Here is a 14,001-nt window from a genome sequence, read left to right as displayed (position 1 = left end):
ATTGGTGGGGGGGGGGGGGGGGGGGCGCTAAGCCTAGGCTAAGGTCGACTCCAAAATTATAGATTATTGTGTACTCCTTCTTCTCATATAAAATATGTTGGAGGAAGCAACCATAATCCAAAATGAAAAGCCTACTGTGGTAATCTTGAAAAATTAGTGTTTAAACAGTTGCTTTTTAAGAACAAAATGAGTTTTTTAATGCGTGGACCATAAGCACCTACTCTTAATAAGTTGCGGAGTTCAGTCCCTTCCAATATGAGTGTAAGACTTGCATTACATTACCTTCTGTGCTAAAAAAAAAGAACAAACAAAGTTTCTCTCCAAACTAGTTTGGAGAAAAACTTTTCAAACTTGTTATATATATTTCCTTTTTGGGTGTGAATTTTGAAAATTTAACTAATAAATCTCATGTTCCTTATGTTCTTAATATGCATATCAAATTTCATCCAATCAGATATTATTTACAATTTGATCAATAAACTTATTTTTCATACACAATTTTAGATCACAAAAACATATGAAATTTAAACATTTGGTTGATAACATGGCAATTGATTTTTGATCTTCTTGAAATTTTGCAAGCATGAAGAATATAATAAGAACATACAATCCAACGATTAGATTTTCAAAATTCACACTCAATATAAAGATATATGAAGAGTCTGTAAAGTTTCTCTCTAAACCAATTTGGAGAGAAACTTTTTTTTAAAAAAAAAAAATCAATTCGCTCAAAGTTCACTTAATGACTAATGACGACAAGACACGTACTTTGGGTTTCAACCTTCAAGATGGATCCAAGCTTAGAGTTTGTTTCTCTAGGCGGTATGAAACGAGCTCAGGGAATATATGTGGATGATGAAGCTTTTGCTAAAGCTTGGTAATGCTCGAGTCCTATGCAAGAAAAGCACAAATCACACTGGGTAGTAATAAGCATGCTGAGGCTTAAGTTAGTAGAGAAGCCTGAAGTGTTTTGCCATTAGGTTATGAGAAAAACTGCATAACTTTGTTAGAGGTGGGGAGGGGTATTTATAACCCTCACAGGCACATGCTAAATTGAAAGTCATGATGCTCCTTCCTCTTTGCTTAATTACAGTTGGAACTGACAAGTCCATGGTTGTTTTGCTGGACCAGGCACCCCTCGTAAAAGCATTAGTATCTGGAGTTGTAAAACTCCAGATATGCTAAAATTTAGCATCAAACCACTAAAATGATGCATTATCTAAACTTCTAATGTGAAAAAATTTACAACTTAGCTATAGTACCATACTAAATTTATAATGGTACTATAGCTAGATTGTAAACATATTATATTGGTTTTTACTCTCTTTTTCTCTCTCTTCTTGTCACTTTTTTTTTTTCAATTTCCAATTCTCTCTTCCATTCAACCCTCTCTCTCATACAACCCCCCTCTCTCTCATCCATCTATGCACGGATCAGTGCCTATGCATTGCCACTCTTAGATCATACGGCATGGGTTAGGTGGTGCGGCGGTGTGGGTCAGTCATACCTTGATTTGCCACATCTTCCCTCTCTAATTTCTCTTCCCTTTCATTCTCTCTCTCTCTCTCTCTCTCTCTCTCTCTCTCTCTCTCTCTCTCTCTCTCTCCATTGAATCAAGCCTCTGTGGATCTCATAGGTTGGTGGACCTCATAGGTTTGATATGGTAGATGTGGCAGATCGAGGTGGTGCCATGGTGGTGGATCGATGGGTGGTGGTTGTGTTGTTGATGGTGGATTGGGGTGGTGCCGTGGTTTATGAATCGGTGGGTGGTGATTGAAAATTTTGGGTTTGGGTGGCGGTTATGTTGTTGATGGTGGATTGGTGGGTTTGTGTTGTTGATGGTGGATTAGTGGGTGGTGGTGTTGTTGATGGTGGTTTAGTTGGTGGTGATTCGAAAGTTTTAGGTGGATCGGTGGGTGGTTGTGTTGTTGATGGTTGGGTTGATTTGGGTTTGGGAGGTGGTTGTGTTGTTGATGGTTGGGTTGAGTTTCTGTACTGGGGGTTTGTTTGGGGTTTGGGATGAGTTTTTGTGCTGGGGTTTTAGGTCTTAATGGTGGTGATGGAGGTGATGAGTGGTTGAGAGAGAGAGAAAGAGAGAGGGAGAGAGAGAGACAGAAATATATTTTATTGAGTAGATATATTATTTTAATTTGTTAGATTGGAAAATTAAAGTTGGGATGTTAGGTGTATTGTAATATAGTATGGTATAATAGATAAAGTAGCTTTTGAGATGGTAAAATGAGATATTTTTTAAAAACTGGACGCTAATGCTCTAAGTAATTGGGAAACCCTCTAAGGAACATAGCACATCACATTAAATGTTAGGGGAAAGGCTTGTGAAGGTGTAGGTGGAGCAATTAATGCAATATTGATTAATGTAACCGTTGGAGCAACTTTCTATGCTTCTAGGCTTGACGTATCCTTAGTCACATAACTTGCTTACCCAACATTACATTGTGTCCAACCCCCTATAAGTGTAATACTACTAGAATGCCCTCTTGTTATGCATTGATCGCTCGCAATTTCACCATCCCAATTTTGAAAGGGTTTTACTAACGTATGCTCTTAGGGCATATGTTAGTAAAAAAATTTAGGAAAATTTTTATCGAGAATTAAAAAGCTATCAAACTTTTTAACAACTTTTTCAATTCCCAAATTTTTTTTCCTAAAATGGATTGTTAATTAACTAGTAAAATTTTTTACTCAAATGTATCTAGGCATGACAGTAAGAATAATCCTCATGGGAAAAAAAATATATTTTGACTTTATTGGATTGGTTGGCCAAAATTGTTGGGAAATTTAGACCCTGGTTGATATAATTAACAAGTTTTAAATCCAAGTTGTTAATTAGATTTATTATGAATAAAACTTGTGAAAATAAACAAACATCAATATCATATCAAAATCATGCAACGGAAAAATAAATAAGACAAGATATGATAACCTAGGAAAACTAATGAAACAAACTAGTTTCACAGTAAAAAAAAAAAAAAAAAAAAAAAAAAAAAAAAAAAACTTGGGGGGAAACCTTCCCAAAAAGCAATCCACTATAGTAAAGAGAAGTTTTAGATCTAGTACAAAATATTTGTCCCTAGACTCTACAATCTCCGTAGATGAACTCACAGCAGAAACCTTCTACCGCTTCAGAACCTCTAAACTCTTCAATATATAAACGCTACCCTTTTTGATGCACAGATCCTAGTATGTGACTAACTCTTTTGCACGAATCCAAGTACGTGACTCACTCACCAACTTGAGGAAGAAGAATGTTAGCTGCAAAGTTCTTAATTTCATCAACAATGAAGATCAAGAAGCACTTGGTTACAAAACCTTAAGGCGCAAAAGACGATGTAGCTTCTTTCAAAGAGAATAAGACATTGGTCACTTTTTGCATATGTTCTTCTTGTATTCTTTTATGTGACGGCCTCTAAAATAAGCCTTATATATGTCTAGGGTTATGAGAAAAGAAACCCTACACATACATGTCATCATAGGCCGAAAATCAGATTTGAAAATTTGAATTTCTTAAAGCTTAGTAATTCTCGATCGATCGAGGAGGTGTCGAAAAGGTGTTGAGCTTATCTATTGTGAGCTATCGAAGAGCTATCGAGAGGATAGAAAATTTCTCAATCGATCCACCAAATATCGAAAGGTGTCGAGATTGCGATAACAATCAACTGAAGAGCTCGATAGATAGCCTGGCTGTCGAGAGGTGTTGAGCAGCTATCAAGCTTTAAAAATCAGCACTTTCTCATTTGATTCTTGGACAGACTTGCATGGCTTTAACACTTGAACTTAAAATAAGGTTTCTTGAAGCATCAAACACATCCTAGATCTACTCAAATACAAGTAAAGTGCGTTTTGTCAAAAGATTAGCCAATTACACAAAATATTGAAATATGTTCCTAACATGATCCACATCAGGGAAGTCAATACCGTACCGTACCGGCCGGTACGGCCGGTATTTACCGTTCCGGCCAGTGCACCGGTACAGGTAGACTCCCTGTTTAGTACCGGAAAAAATACCGGCCGTACTGGCCGCATACCGGCTGTACCGAAAAAATCCGGCTGTTTCGGCCGGTAAATGGATACCGGGCCGAAACATGATAAGTCTCATTTGTAAGGAAAGAAAAAAGAGAAGAAGGAGAAAAGGAAGAAGATGACGACGAAGCAAGGGAGGCGCCACGAAGCAAAATCAGATCCACACCAATCCAGCAATATTACTGAAATCGAAACCAAACAAATCTCACAAATGAACAACAAAACCCCCACACCAATCCAACAATATAACTGAAATTGGCACCAAAGAAAACCCACAAATGACTAACAAAACCCAGCAAAAGAAGGACCCACCCCAATCCAGCAACATCACCGAAATCGAAACCAAATCGGAACTACTGAAATTAGAACCAAATTGGAACCAAATCGGAACCACCCAAATCAGACCCACGCCACCACGCCTCCATCACAGGACCCACCAAATCGCGCCCCTAGAGAAATGCAACAACCTCACCACGCCATCGAATCGTCGATCTAGAAACCTGGAAACCTCCACCTCAACTGCCACGTCGATTGCCGATCTAGAAACCAAAAACCTCCATGCCACCGTCAGACCCACTTTGGACCCATGACCAACGTAAATGTCTTAATACCTCTCTTTATTTTGCTGAACACTCTTCTTCTCTATCCGTCTCTAGTCTCCACTTCTCTGTAAATGACTTGACTTTCTCTGCTTTGTATTTCTTTTTGAAGTTTCCTAAGGCTTTCCACGTGACTACTGACACTAGCATTGAAAATATTCAAAACTTTTAATTTTTGAATCAAAGATGAGCTGAATCCATTACTTTTTTTACAGCTTTGGCCTTTGTATTAAAAAAAAAAAAAAAAAAAAACACTTTGTCCTTTGAGCCCAATGTAATGTGACATAATAATTTTCCGACATAATGAACGTGTATTTCTGATTGCCTTTTTATTGCAACAAATTTATATTTAGAACCATGTTAATATTACAACATTTTAAACAATTTTTGTCATAATTTATTGTGTAAGGAGTTGTGAGTGATGAAAATGTGAACCCACATACACCCACAATTTTTTTCACCTCACACAACTTATCATATAACAAATTATGATAAAAGTTGTGTGAAATATTATAATACTAATATTGCTATAATAATTAAAGTTATTTTTTTTTTTGGAAATAGATATACTTATACTTATAATTATAAATTATTAAATAATTATTTTAATTTTTAAATTATTAGATGATTTAAATATTTTATTTTATTTGGGGTAAGTGTACTTCTCATTATTATATATTTATATGTTGATAACTCTATCCAAAAATATAAAAAATTGCCAAAGTGATATATTGAGTTATTAAAAATATACAAAGATATTAGAAATATAACTTTGTATATTGTATAAAATAGTAAAAAATAGCAGTAAATCCGAAACGGTACACCGGTATTGACCGGTATCCGAAATATATCGTACCGCTAGCCAAACCGGTACAGTCTCCGGTACGGTATTGACTTCCTTGATCCACATATGTCCTAACAAAAATTAAATTCACAAAATCTCTACAAGGAATTTAATTTTCAAATTTCTCCTTTTCTTCTATTCATAGGTAAAATACTAAAAGATAATTTTATCACACTTGTTTTACCCCAATTATGAGGTTGCAGACAAACCTACAAAAAAAGTTATGAAAGTAGCCTCATCGTTACAAATATTTCATATAAGATACCCTTTTATAATTCAACTACATATAAATTAATCTGTTCCAGGCAGAAAAAGTAAAGGATATGATATGAAAAATATATAAGAAAATTAAAATGTGCCCCACCTCATGACCTCAAGCATTGAGGGGGAAGAAAGAGGTATATATTTGCAATGAAACTAACTAAAAAATAATCTAATGATTAGTGCAAAGAAAAGCCATTGAATGTGGAAGCATGAATGTAAGTGATGGAGATAAGAAATAGTATAAAATTAGCAAGACATTGATAAGTTTAGTGTGATGGCCAACACGATGTAATTATAAGGACACCACGACTTATCGACCTCCTTTATGTATCTCTAAAGCAAAATTAGTACTATAAAAGATATCACTACCGGCACGTTCCGCCGGCCACAAAATCAGATTGCTCTACATTCTTGCTTTTTTTGCTTTCTCAATTGTCCAATTTTGGTAATGAAATCTATAACAATTAGCCATAACAAAGTGGCTTCCTCTTATTACAAGAATGAGAATGTAAACAAGTGTCAATCTAGACGGTTAGAGAAAATATAAATTGCATTTCTATTTTGGAATTTAAAATCAAAGGTTTTGATGGACAATTACTAGTATAGTTTGTTTAATATGAATTTTAACAATATATAATAAATTTTGGTTTTTGAAGATATGTGATAAAATAAATAACTCGTGTAATGAATTTAAAATAACAATTTACACTTAATTATTTTAAATTCACGTGTTAGTAAAACTTAAATCTACTTATTATTTTTATTAATATAAAAATTTGTATTTCAAGTGTGTAACTAAAGAATTATTCGCAACATTATCTTGTAAGGTAGGTTTTAATTCCTCAAATTCTTTGGTGCATTGGAGGCAACATGGGTACATCATATGTAGGGATGGAGCCAGGACTTGGAATTAGGGAGGCAGTTTTGTTGTTGGCTGTGTGTGCGGCTTCGGCCTCTGGCTTTGCTATTTAGCTACTTCGGTTTTTCTTTTTCTTTTTTTAATTTTTTTTTGAAGTGTCTTTGATGCGTATTGTTGGGTAAGAAAAAATTATTTTGTTTAAATTTTTTAAAGGGCCAGGTTGTTTATTTTGAGTAAAATTGGTTGGTTGGGCTTAAGTTTTTTAAAATTATTTTTTCTTTTGGCAATTTTTGTTGTTGGGCTAATTTTTTTGAGCTATTTTGTTTTTTATTTTAGCTATGTACATTTTTTATAGCCTTTAAAAGAAGGAAAATGCTAGAGTTACAAACATTTTTATAAATTGCTGATGTAGTTTTTTTTTTTTTTTTTTTTTTTTTTTTTGAAAGAATTGCTGATGTAGTTAGTGGTTATTGTTATGTAAAAAAGTGATGTACGTAAGTGGTGGGTTCAGATGCAAACCAATAAGAATTTACTATCTCAACAGTTTATGAAAATATTGTAAAAAAGTTTTGTAATTGTAGCATTACTCTCAAAAGAATTAAATGTATTGTTAAGGGGTGAAAAATGTAATTTATAGAAAAAAAATTGCCAAAATTAATACCTATATATATATATACAAATAGTTTTTTAAAAACATTTTGGGGGGGGGGGGGGTGGATTCCTCCCATTGTCCAGGGGTGGCTCCATCCCTGATCATGTGTTAACCTTGTGTCCTACTAGTATCGGCTCTACATTATAAGCAATTGATGTGGTTGCCCAAGGCCCCAAGTAGAAAAAACGCCACAAATTTTAATTTAATTAAGCCTAAATATTATTCAATAAATAAAATGATTTTTTTTATCAAAAGAAAAACAAGAGAGAGAAACGCTACGTTCACAACACTTTTACAACAATTCCTAAGTAGCAGGTAACAAGCTATTATTGGTGGCAAAAAAAATAATTTCAGTAGTGGGCTCAAATTAGAACTAATAAAAACTTAACACCTAGCATTTGTTGTGAAAAATATTGTCAATGTAGCACTTCTTAAAAAAAAAAAAAAAAAAAAAAGGCTTCTTCTTCTTCTTCTTCTTCTTCTTCTTCTTCTTCTTTTTTGGAGGGAAAGTTTCAACTTATGATGTCCAATCCTGGTGATAGTTTTTTATCATTAAACCAAAACACCAACCAGTTTTTGGGATAGGTAGGAATTGAACCCCAAATCTCTTATACAACTATTAGAGACTTCACCAGTTGAGCTAACTGAAACCCACTATTTTTTACAATAGTTGAGTTGACAAACTTTTACTAGTTGTCACTTAAGTCCACTACTAACATTTCTCTTTTACTTGTCACTATCAATCTACCACATCAACCGATGTAAAAAGTTTTGTCAAATTTTTGTGTTTATAGATTTTCTAAAAAAAAACAATTCTACGTGATTCATGTTAATTAGTAATAATTTTGCATCTAAAACAAGATAATAGAGTTTAAGTAATATTTTATTTTTTAAAAAGTCATATTTAAATACATAAAATGCCTCAATTTCAGTTTTCACCTTAAAACTTAAGCCCCAAAATGCATCAAGCTGGTCCAATATCCTATACAATACTTTTGTAGACTAAGACAGGAGCCTCACAGCTCAAGTATAGTCTCTAATCACTAAGACTTTAAAGCTAATTAAGAAAGGACGAGTGTCTTGTTTTGAACCCTAGTTCTTCTAGCTAATTAATAAAATTAGACTATGCTATTGAGATACCAAAGTCTTGATATATATAGTCTTTTTTTTAAAAAAAAAAAATACAAGATAAGAATTCTATTCTATCATAATATAATTGTATATGTGTGTGAAACTCCCTTCGAGAAACCTGAACCTCAACATTTGCCTCCCACATCCTACAAGTATTTATACTTGTGGAGTGATCATTGCGCTAAGAGTGCACGGTGGTGATATATGTAATCATTGGTTCTACATGTTTTGTAAAATACAACTTCAACTCGAATGCTTGTTTTCATATTATTTTTATATGTAACATGACTCATTATGACACGATTGAAAAGTGGCAAGAAGGCTTTGAAGCATGATGGTCTACTGTTTTTAAGTTCTATGTCATTTTCTATTTAGTGTTTTCATCCTCAAACGCTAATTGCCATTATTCTTTCCAACTACTAAGTTCTCCGTTGTCATTGCTAATAGTCATTTATTAATGTTATGTTTATAATATTTTTATAATAAATTTTAAATAATATTTTATTATTAATTTAAATTTGAACTCTTATTAATATCAATTTTTTATTTATTAATAACAATTTTATACTTAAAATTTATTAGAAAAATATTATAAATGTGATATTACCGATAAGTAATAAATAATCATTAGAAAAAAAAGTCCAACCACAGGCACAGTAAAATTTGTACCTGGACCAGTACACTGTACATCCACAGGCGTCTTGAACCCGTGTTGAATAGTCACTCAAAATTAACTTCCAAGAGTTCATCAACGTCAGTGTTGGTATATTTATGTATGATTTTTAGAATATAAACAAGGGTCATGCTAATGTTCTTATGACACTCGTTAACAATTTATTTTTAAAAAATTTTAATATTATTTTTATAAAAAATAAAAAAAATTATCAAAATATTAATTTTTTCTTTTTCTATAAAATTTTTTTAACTGAATTATTAATCAGTATCTTAAAAACACTCGTCAACATTTTCCTATACACAAATATATGTGTGCTTTGAATTGATCATCTTAATTAACTAACGTATAACCACTGCACTGGACGGAAACTCGGTCAAAGAATTGCGTTAATGGTGTTACCAATCAAAAGAAAAGATTTACACAAATTGGGGATTTTGCAAACGGCAACTGTGGATCCACCCGTTTCTAAATTGTATTATATTGTAATAATAATAATGTCTGGAACTTGAAAGGACCGCTACATAGTAAAATTTCCTCTTCCTCAAAAAAAAAAAATAATAATAATAATAAAATTTCCTCACTTTCACATAAATAGTCCGTAATAATGACTCCAGTCTACAATGAATCGGGCCCCACCGATGTCCCTAGGCCAAGCTGGAGACGACGGCCAGGACCCACTTACAAAATCATCCAACTCACACTTCACAAGGCTCACAACCCATCCCCCATTGCCTTGCTGTAAATAAAAATCATACTCAACACAACCCATCAAATTCTCTTGCTTAAACCGTTACAAAACAATTCCAACACCACCTATACAAAAACCAAAAAATTAGCAAAGAAAAAAAAAATCAATAACCGAAATACAGTTTATACATGTCTAATTTCACACCTAATTTTATTATTATAATAATAATAACTTATTTTTTGTGTACATGTTTACACTAACTAGTTACGATAAATTCATATGTAGCTAATGAATCTAATTATTACAAGTTAATATTTAAATATGTTCTGAAATTAAGTATGAATTTAATAGTCTCTGTTGAATTTTTCAAAAAAATAGAAATAAAAAACCAAAAACAAACCTCTTCACATATCCTTATTTAAGTACACAAACTCAAAACAAATTGCCCATTATTTTATGTAATAAATAATAGCAAATCCCAACAGTTACCCCTAACGTGAACTTTAACAGCCTGGTTGAGTGACCCTCTACATTTTCTATATATTTTTAGTTTAAAAAAAAGAAGATATATATTCCTATATCTTTTAGTATATATCCAAACTACATCTATTGATATCAAAAATATCAAACTAGTACTTTCTCATAAAAAATATCAAACTAGTATCGGAACTAGAACCAGAACACAACCGCCATATTCTCTCTTTATAAAAAGCACTCTTTCTTTCCCTTCAAAAACTTCTAGAGAGAGAAAACTGAGAAACTAAACCCTAAAAAGGAAAAAAAAAGTTTTAGAGAGAGAGAGAGAGAGAGAGAGAGAGATATGGGAGGGTGTGCAACGAAGCCGAAGGTGTTGAAGGAGGCTTCGGCTCCCGAGCCGGCTAAGGAGGAAAAACTCGGCGATGCCGTAAAGCCGTTAAAGCCGCAAGAGGATTTGACTGTTAAGGCCACTGAGAAAATTGATATTGCCAAGGAAGTGGAAGATCAGGGAGGAGAAGGTGATAAGTCTAAGGAGATTGTTGATGATGACAAGGTTGATGAACAAGGAAACAGGCGCCGCTCTCTTAGCCTCTTATTTAAACAGGTTTTTCTTTTGTTCTGTTAAGTTCTGAAACAGTTTCTTTTTTTTTTTTAGAACTTATTGCCGTTTTTAAAAGTGTTTTTCTTGCTTTTCGTAGCAAAAATAAGTAAACCAAAATTACAGTTTACTTTTTGGGTCTAAAAATTTGCAAACAAAAACTCTTTTCCTTAGAATTTTTTACTACAACCACACCATCAAACTGTTTCTCTAATCTCTGTTTATTTAATTATTTTTGTTTCCATAGATTCGAACTTATTAGTTTACTTTTCATTTTAAGTTTTATCTGGTTCAGTTTGGTTGCTAAGACAGTGAAAGAAATCAAGAGAAACTGTAATTATTGCCTTTTTCTTTTTTTTTTTCTTTTTTTTTTTTTGGGGGGGGGGGGGGGGGTTTCGCTTTGTTTGCCTCAGTCCTAAACGGAGTATTGAGAATTTAATTAATTATATATATATATATATATATTTTAAAAGCTTAATTAAGTGTGTGGTAGTTGATTAATCATAAATTATATTTATAAGTTAAAAAAAAAAAAGGAAAAAAAAAAGAACTCGGAGATTCTCTGCAAATTTAAACGATCCATTTATTTATTATGTTTTGTCCAGTGCAGTGTCGGTATCCGAAGTTTTGGAATAGGATTTCTCAAAGAACTGTTACGTATAGGTTGGTGTCTGTCTGATTGTCTGAAACGTTTTTTTTTTTTTTTTTTTGGTTTCTTTGTTTGTTAATGCCTTGTTTGGATGTGAGAAGCGCGATGAATCTGAATGGAATGGATTGCTTACTTTGGTTAGAATCTTTTTGGCGCTAGAGAATCGGTATAAGGTATCTTAAACATTCAGTCACATCTTTCATTGCACGACAAACAAACTTGTCCTAGTGTTGTGCCCCACCAGCTGTTTGGATTAACCTTTGTTTTTAGGGTCGGGTGCATTTCATAGAGTTTTAATTAGTGCGGTCGAACAACCTTTTACCGGGAGGGTTTTTTTTTTTTTTTCAAGTCTAAAATGTCTATATTTTTATTTTAAAATCATCTAACGGGTGCACAAGGACATCGGTTATCAAAAATCTTGACTTTCAATAAGTCTGGTGTTTCAATAAGCCTAACAGCACAAAAATTTTCATAATTATTATCCTGATCTGTTTTGATTGATGCATAAATGACATTAGTCTAATCCCAACTTATAACAATAATAAACTGTGAAAATTTATTTCACTTGCACATTGCTATTACTTTTTGGGTAAAATACATTTCATTCATTTAACTTTACTTCTATTGAAGTGAGTTTTTTAAATTTAAAATTTATTCAATTCTGATCTTTTGTTTAATTTCAATTAAAAAAAAAAATCCATTAAGTATGCAATCAACTAATGAAAAACGATTTTTTGAAAAAAATTCTATATAAAAAATCTATAAAATATTTTCTTTGTTATTTTAATGATTTTTTTTCATGTGAAAATAATATATTTTTTTAAGGGTAATTTTTTAACAAAATTGGATAGAAGATTTGATTGAATAAATTTGAAATTTAAAAGACTCAATTAAATGAAAGTAAAGTTTAGAGTACTAAAATGTGTTTCAGCCAACTTAGATTGAGCAATTTGTATTTTAGCCTATTTTTTTCAATAAGTATAGGGGCATGTTTTCTCCCCTCTTTATACTTAGTTTAATACCCTTGTGTTTTTGAATCTATTATATTTCCTCGTGTTCCCTTACGTGAAAGACGGGGATTTTTGCTTCATTTTTTCTAGGAAAGTTTTAACGTTAGACCGTGTCGACAGAATTTTTATGTGAATTTTACATGGGACAAAACCTTTTTCACAGTTGTTGGTATGGTTTAATGTGATTAAAGCAACACTACTTTTACTTTTTTTTTTTTTTTTTTTTGGTTGAATCAGCATCAGTGTCACTTTCACCTGGGCATATTGTTTACACCACTTTTATTATGCACTAATCACAATAAATTATATTAGCAGTTTTGAAAATCTTTATATCCTTAGACTATTTTTATTTTTATTTTTATTTTTATTTCGGTCTGTTTGGTCACAGCCATATAGCCAATTTTTGAGTAATAAATTCTTAGATATCCCAGTTTAACATTGGTAATATTTAGATGAACATAATTGATACTAAAAGAGGTTTGGCAGAAAATAACTAGAGCAAAGGATAATGACAGAGAATGTATAAGCAAGGCAGTAAATAAATAGAGCAGAATGTTAATAATAGAGATTGTATTCTTGGGTGGAATAATTTAGTATTTCTTAGTGTGTCGCAGTTGTGTCTGTAACAGATCAGTCCAGATGGTTAAATCTAGCTTTTTGAGTGCATTGAAAATGACAATTTATAAGCATATTAGAGGACTTGCCCGGGTGGTGTGCACATATTAAGGCCTGAACTGATGGTTAAGGTGTATGTATCTTAAAAAGTATAAAGTCTAATTGGTTGCATGATTTAATTGATTTGAAAAATGGGACCGCAGTGCACGAGATTTTTCTAGTGGTTGGTGATGACCATTGACCAGTCAACTTTAGATTTTCATCCTCAGTTTTTCTTCTTTCTCATTTCTTTCTTCTGTTTCATAATCAAGTAATTTTATATTTATGCCCACCATTAATGTGAGCATTGTAAAATCTAAGGTTGAAATATAGTATGATAGGATATGTTACCTGCAAAACTTGTGGTTGATTAATATCTAAGATTAATATCTAAGAAGTACAGACACTAAAAAATCTTTAGTGGATATATATATATATATATAATATTAAAAAAAAAAAAAAAAAAAACTTTAGTTGGACACTGCATGCGTGTTCTAATTTTGTTGGGAGGAAAAAAGGTATTATTTTTATTATATAATTTAAAATAAGTTCCTTTGATTTTAGATATTTTTTTTAAAAAAGATTTTAATTGTCCTTATTTATTTTGAGCTTAAATAAACATAAGAAATGTATTTAGATAAATAAAATATACCTAAAGAGGTGCATTAAATTAGTTAGTTAATTTTCACATCCCCACCCACGGTGTCATATCCCAAATTTTAAAATAATTGTATGTCTGTATTCGAAGATAGGTGAATGATTTACCGGTTGTATGATTTAGATTTTGCTTGTTTGACTGTTCATTCATGCACTTGAAGCATTATCAATACATATTTCACATAATATTATTGATGATTTT

At 32.2% G+C, this 14,001-nt stretch overlaps 1 protein-coding gene across 1 annotated transcript in view; it reads left to right on the top strand.

Annotated features, from left to right (window-relative positions):
• The first annotated feature begins 10,337 nt into the window (after positions 1-10,337).
• LOC111983049 (uncharacterized) overlaps positions 10,338-14,001 on the top strand; it is a 9,287-nt gene continuing 5,623 nt past the window's right edge. The window contains exon 1 of the mRNA XM_024014698.2: positions 10,338-10,835. Within this exon, the coding sequence (XP_023870466.2) occupies positions 10,575-10,835 (261 nt within the window). The 5' untranslated portion in view covers positions 10,338-10,574. The remainder of the gene's footprint in view (positions 10,836-14,001) is intronic.

The sequence above is a fragment of the Quercus suber genome, unplaced genomic scaffold (genome assembly GCF_002906115.3).
Source record: "Quercus suber isolate HL8 unplaced genomic scaffold, Cork oak 2.0 scaffold_94, whole genome shotgun sequence".
Lineage (NCBI taxonomy): Eukaryota > Viridiplantae > Streptophyta > Magnoliopsida > Fagales > Fagaceae > Quercus > Quercus suber.
Note: the sequence above shows the minus strand (reverse complement) of the source record. Positions and strands in the feature narration are given on the sequence as shown.